General features: G+C 46.3%; 1 protein-coding gene across 1 annotated transcript; it reads left to right on the plus strand.

Annotated features, from left to right (window-relative positions):
• The first annotated feature begins 762 nt into the window (after positions 1–762).
• ATP5MC3 (ATP synthase membrane subunit c locus 3) lies at positions 763–5,912 on the plus strand. The gene is made up of 5 exons (XM_040439675.1): positions 763–830; positions 1,021–1,115; positions 1,634–1,711; positions 2,035–2,228; positions 5,515–5,912. The coding sequence occupies exons 2-5, from the start codon at positions 1,077–1,079 to the stop codon at positions 5,627–5,629; spliced, it is 426 nt and encodes a 141-aa protein (XP_040295609.1). The 5' UTR covers positions 763–830; positions 1,021–1,076; the 3' UTR covers positions 5,630–5,912.

Here is a 5,912-nt window from a genome sequence, read left to right on the forward strand (position 1 = left end):
TAGGAAAACTGGAGAAGCTTTCCTACACAAAAGTGGTAGGCTAGCTTCACATCTACGTATTTCATTTCTGGCAAGCTGTTCCGTTACAGAATGAACCGGATCTGGAATGTCCGCCAGCCCCTTTAAAGTATAATTGGGTTGGCTGACAAGCAGAGAACCGCAGCACTTGGAGAGCCGCTGGTAGCCTGTTGTGTTCACCAGAGCTCCGGTGAGTGCGGCGGCTCCCTGTGACAACTGATCGGCAGGGGTGCCAGGACTCAGGCCCCCGCCAATCTGATGATCACCTATCCTGAGGATAGGTCATCATTAGCCATTCCTGGAGAACAATGCCCAATGTAATGCATCGTTGCAAACTTTTGATAAAGTTGAAAAATCTATAAAAAAAAAAATAATCTATATAAAAATAAATATAGATTTCTAACACTACTCCAGAAAAGGTTCCTTGTTGCCAATAGCAACCAGCAAGAGTTTCTAACACTGCTCCAGAAAGATTAGCTGTGTTTGGCCGCTATGTGTTTCTTTTAGTTTTGATAAATGTGCCTCATTCTCCATAGGAGTACAGTAAGAAAACGACAACACCCCAGAGTCAAACATGACACTGCTCAGAACAGGAACTGCCTCTATAGCAGGGCATGCATGCGACACTAAGGTCATTCACACTCCCTCCTTCTGATATCAGCCAGTAAATGTTCATTGTACGTCAAACCGGTCTCAATAAAGTTGTTACAAAGTGACCTTGAGTGTGTTCTCCGCCCTCCATCCGGGTCCTCTTTATAAAGAGCGTAGCGCGCTTGCGTGTTGTCCTCCGTTCAGTTCGACCTCTGGTGCCGGTAAGAGGAGGGAGACGCTTGTAATCCGCAGCCATCCGTCCACGTAGAGCGTTGCGGTGCTTCCCGCTTGCGGGTTTTCACTAGAGCCCCGTCCGGACGCCACCTTGTTTGCTGTATTTCCTCCCGTCTCCCCCTGTATTTCCTGACATTTCCGCCTGTCTGATTCTTCTCCCCCGCTCTCTTTCCGCAGAGGGACAGACAGCAGAGCCGACTCCCAGCCGCCGCAGCCCGCACACCACAGACAACATGTACGCCTGCGCCAAGTTCGTGTCTACCCCTTCTCTGGTGAGTATTCCCGGCCGCCGTGCTGCAGAGGAGCCGGGGCCTACTACCCGCAGCCGCCGTGGGCCTCTAGGTCAAAGTCAACGTCTCTGCAGACCTTCTCCCCCCCCGCCCTGCAAGTCTTTTGGTTTATTCCTTAGGCCTCCTTCATTATTTAAGGTGGTCTGCTCGGTCAGTGCGGATCTCTGCAGTGAGCGGCCTGCTGCTTCCCCGTGACCTTAAGGCTGCTGACAGCCCAAGGACATGAGCAGGCCGCCATTCATTCCCTGTGCTGCAGTTTGCATGGCAGTGCGCCTAATCGGCTTTAGTAATGTAGATGTTTGTAAACTATTCTGCTTTTGGTTTATATTTTTTTTTTTCTTTTTTTTTTTTCTTTGAATACTTGATCTTGTTTTTGTAGCTGTCATTTAATGCTAGGCTTGCATTTAACCCTTTGTGTGCTGATCAGAAGCGATGCCTGGTGTGTGCATGGTCTATAATAAGTGATTATGGGTGATCATAGATTCTCTTTTTGTTGCCAGATCCATGCTGGGTCCAGAGCCCTTTTCAGACCGATCTCTGCATCAGTCTTGTCTCGGCCAGAGGTCCGAACTGGAGAGGTAACTATCTGTTACAATGTATGTGTTATGTTGCTGATACTAGCTTACTGTAGACGATAATATGCAGTGTCCTCCTCTAGCGAGGCCATGTCTGATCTCTCATGCTCCTGTGGCATGTTTCAGGTGAACCCTGATGAAGCTGATGCCTGGGATTATCCAGTAGGCCGTTAACTTGAAGGGCACCCTCAGTGCAGGTCACTGGGTTAATTCAAGGACATGCCCTCGGTCTTGGGAGTAATCGCCAGTCTGCCTTCTGATTCTGGGTTCATTGAAGGACACTGCAATGTTCTGAACAGCTTTATAGGATTAATTTTGTCTTTTAGGGAAGCGCACTCCTCAGTGGGACACAGAACCCCTGCACCCAGTTAGTATTGAGGGAATTCCAGACCAGTGCGATCAGCAGGGACATCGACACTGCTGCTAAATTCATTGGTGCTGGTGCTGCCACAGTCGGTGTGGCTGGCTCTGGTGCTGGTATTGGAACAGTTTTCGGCAGCCTCATCATTGGTTATGCCAGGTAATGTATTCAGTGTTGTCTTGGTAAATTTCTAAACCTCTGTTTTTATGCAGAAATCTCAAAGGTTGTCCAAATGTGTTAATCTCACGGACAGGACTCATCTTGGGTTAATTTGCATATGTATCAAATCAGGTTTTTTACACAATAAAAGCACACAGAGCTATGGGGACTGGGTAATGCGGATGTGCTAGCGGCGATCTAGCAGCCCATGTCCTCAGCTCTATACACCTAATCCTGGTGACAGGTTCCCTTTAACATAATCTGAACCTTCCCCAGCCAGAGGGACATGGAAGCCATACTCCCCCTGATACCCAGTGATCTGTTCTTTCATCCTCTTGTACAGACGGGGTTGTGTGTGCTGCTGCAGCTAATGACAAGGCCTCAACAGTCATGTGTGAGTGACATGCTGCTTGGGGACACACTACTGTTGAGGCCAGTCCTTGGCTGCTGCAGTGCACATGATGCTGGAAGACTGCATGGGATCTGGAACCAAGCATCGGGCGCAATGTGCATATGAAGTTCTCCTTGGGTCTGATGGCTGGCGGGACAGATGTAATAAAAACCTGGACATGCCCTTAATCGAGTAGTGGTGATATGTGGCCTTATCAATTAAGTGGCAGTGGAGCATCCACAGCTTTGAGGACACCCCATTACAAATACACCTCTACATCTTAATCCTGACTGTCAGGTTTGTGTGGCAGCTTCAAACTCATTCCTAGGGTATAGTGACTAGGCCTTCTACTGCTGAGTCTCGAGTTAAAGGGAACCTGTCATCAACTTTATGCTGATCGTACTGAGGGCATGATAAGTGACAGAAATGCTGATGTCAGCAGTGTGTCACTCATGAGCTTAAAAGTAAGTGATTGCTGAGAACCATCATCATAATCATTGCAGCCCAGGCCTGGAAAAGAGTCGCATCTACCTGAGTCCTGGTTATTCCTAATCTCCTGCTTTCCTGCCATCTGCTGATGATTGACAGTTCTCTAATAGAGAGAAAGGGAGAAAACTAGGTAGACTGAATAATCAGCAGGAATTCATGAATAACCAGGACTCTTCTCAAGTAGATTTGACTCTTTTCTAGGCCTAGGCTGCAGTGATTATGATGGTTCCCAGCAACCACTGTTAGCTGATGAGTGACACACCGCTGATCCAGCATTTCTGTCACTACTTTACACTGCCCTCAGTATGGTCAGCATAAAGTTGATGACAGGTTCCCTTTTAATATGCAGTCATATTTTTGTTTCTCCAGTATCTGCCATATATCTAGTAAGATTAGACGCTATTGAGAAGTGGCATCCACTGGTGGCTGCCGGTACAGTTTGTGGATGTCTGCATCCTAATTGTTAATGTTCATTGTAATGTGGCAGGACAGTGATTTGGGTTCCACAATTGCTAGGTAAGGGGCATTTGATGCCATTTTAACGTAATGACACTAGTTGCCATCAGTGTAGATATTGAGACCTGAAGTTGGCAGCTCTTGTTGCTTTGAAGACTCTGTACTGTGCCTGTCGGCTGTTGTGCGGAGTCACATATGTCAGTGTTTCCCAACCAGTGTGCCTCCAGCTGTTGCAAAACTACAACTCCCAGCATGCCTGCACAGCCTTTGGCTGTCCAGGCATGCTGGGAGTTGTAGTTTTGCAACAGCTGGAGGCACACTGGTTGGGAAACACTGACATATTGTATTGCCATATATGTAAAGTAGTTCTGTGGCAGCTGCAGATCTTGCAGAGAGAACATGCACACTTGGCTTAGTTGACTGCCTGCTTATAGGAGTTAGTAGTCTATGGGGTATTCCTTTTCTCCTACATTTTTACAGGTTCACATCTTGGACTGCATTGATTTGACCTGAAATCACAGCATCATAACTTGTGATGCTGCAAGTTCCTGCCTGAACATAGGCCGATAGCACTGTGTGAAGTCAGTCCACACCCCCTCAAAAGCTGTTGGCAGGAAGTTATCTCTAACTCCTCCATACATTCTCAGTTTGGCTGCACAAATGTATTTTAAATGTGTAGAGGCGAAAAAAAGCTAAAATACTCCAGATCTCCTGAAGTATCCCTAAGGGGTGATCCTGGAAAAGATGATGACTTATACTTGGGGTAGGTCATTATCACATTAGCGGGTGTCCCAGGAATTTCCACTGATCAGCTGTTTCAGAGAGCTGAGCTCTGAGTGATGCAGCTTTCCAAGGACAGTGCTGTACATTATGTACTGGCTGTGCTTGGTATTGCAGCTAGTCAGTGTGACCGATGTAGTGATGTCCCTGGCCTAGGAAGAGGCTGCTTCGCTCAAGGCCTCTAACAGCTGATTGTTGGGAATTCTAGGTGTTGCTCCACTGCACATCTGGTACTGATGAGGTTAAGACTCATTCAGGTGAACACTGTTTTGTGGTCCACAAATTGCAGATCTGCAAAACGGATGCCACCTGTGCGTTCCTTTAGAGAAATGCCTATTGTCCTCAAAACAGAAGAATAGGACGTGGTCTATATATTTTTTTTATTTTTTTGCAAATGGTGTGCTGTGCACTGTCTGCACCTGTTCCGCAAAGTTGCAGAACGGATGCGGGCCCATTCATAGTCGTGCGAATGAGCCCCAAGTCAAAATATCTTCCTGGATAACCCTTTAACAACAAAAGACATTCTGTTTGCCCAATGCATCGTTAGATCCTGCTGAAAACAGTGGGTTTGGCTTACAATACACTACAGAGGCTCTTAAGATATTGATTCTTATGAGTTTATGCACCATTTTCTTTCTGGAATCAATTTGTATCTTATCAGTAGAGATGTACTAAAAGCATAGACTTGTAGCCTTCCCCTCCCCCGTACTGCTATGAGCATTACACAACTGAACCAGGTTAGTGAAGATGTAAAGGAGTAAGTGGCCTTCCTTGGGTGGTACCCAGCTGCTCCTTCATGTATGAAACTGGCTATAAACAGACTTTTGTTGGCTTAACCTTCTAACTTCCAACAGGACTAATAGAATGTGTATCGGCCATGTTGGATTTTAGCTGCCCAATCCTTTTGTTGATCCTGCTGCCCTGAGTTTGACAGTGGCTTCCTATTGACAGTGCCTGGTCAAGTATGAAGGGGGGGGGGGGGGGTAGGGTGTGATGGCTGTCTGCTGACCTAGCTTTAGGTCCTCAGCTCTCAACTGTGTGGGAAAGCGTTCACACCTGGCCCATTGATGGAGGTAATCGGCAATAAAACCATAATGCATTGTAGGAGTTACTGTACTATAAAATACAATGTTGGCAACATGGTAAACTTATTCTCTTTATTTCCCCTAGAAATCCTTCCTTGAAACAGCAGTTGTTCTCATACGCCATCTTGGGATTTGCCCTGTCTGAAGCTATGGGTCTGTTTTGTCTGATGGTTGCTTTCCTGATCTTATTCGCCATGTAAATGATGCTGGGAACGCCGACATCCAACTGATCAGCTGTAAACAATATTTTACTGTGGCTCCTGAGAAATGTTGTCTCGTCAAGGAAATGTACCAGATTTCCAAAGTCCTTTTCATTAAAAATGGTAAAACTGAGATACAAAAGCTTGTACGGTTTTGTCCTTTGCACTTGCGGTCCATGATGGCAGTTTTAATCTGGGGGGACTCCGCTGGGTTAATGAGAGCACTACTATAACAATGTGTCTTGTAATTTACCAATGCATTAAAACCAATGGTAAGAACTTG

Source organism: Bufo bufo, chromosome 7 (genome assembly GCF_905171765.1).
Source record: "Bufo bufo chromosome 7, aBufBuf1.1, whole genome shotgun sequence".
NCBI lineage: Eukaryota > Metazoa > Chordata > Amphibia > Anura > Bufonidae > Bufo > Bufo bufo.

Coding starts and splice junctions, on each gene's coding strand:
- ATP5MC3 (XM_040439675.1), top strand. CDS start 1,077: ATGTACGCCTGCGCCAAGTTCGTGTCTACCCCTTCTCTG. Junction 1,116..1,633: donor TCGTGTCTACCCCTTCTCTG/GTGAGTATTCCC, acceptor TTTTGTTGCCAG/ATCCATGCTGGGTCCAGAGC. Junction 1,712..2,034: donor CAGAGGTCCGAACTGGAGAG/GTAACTATCTGT, acceptor TTTGTCTTTTAG/GGAAGCGCACTCCTCAGTGG.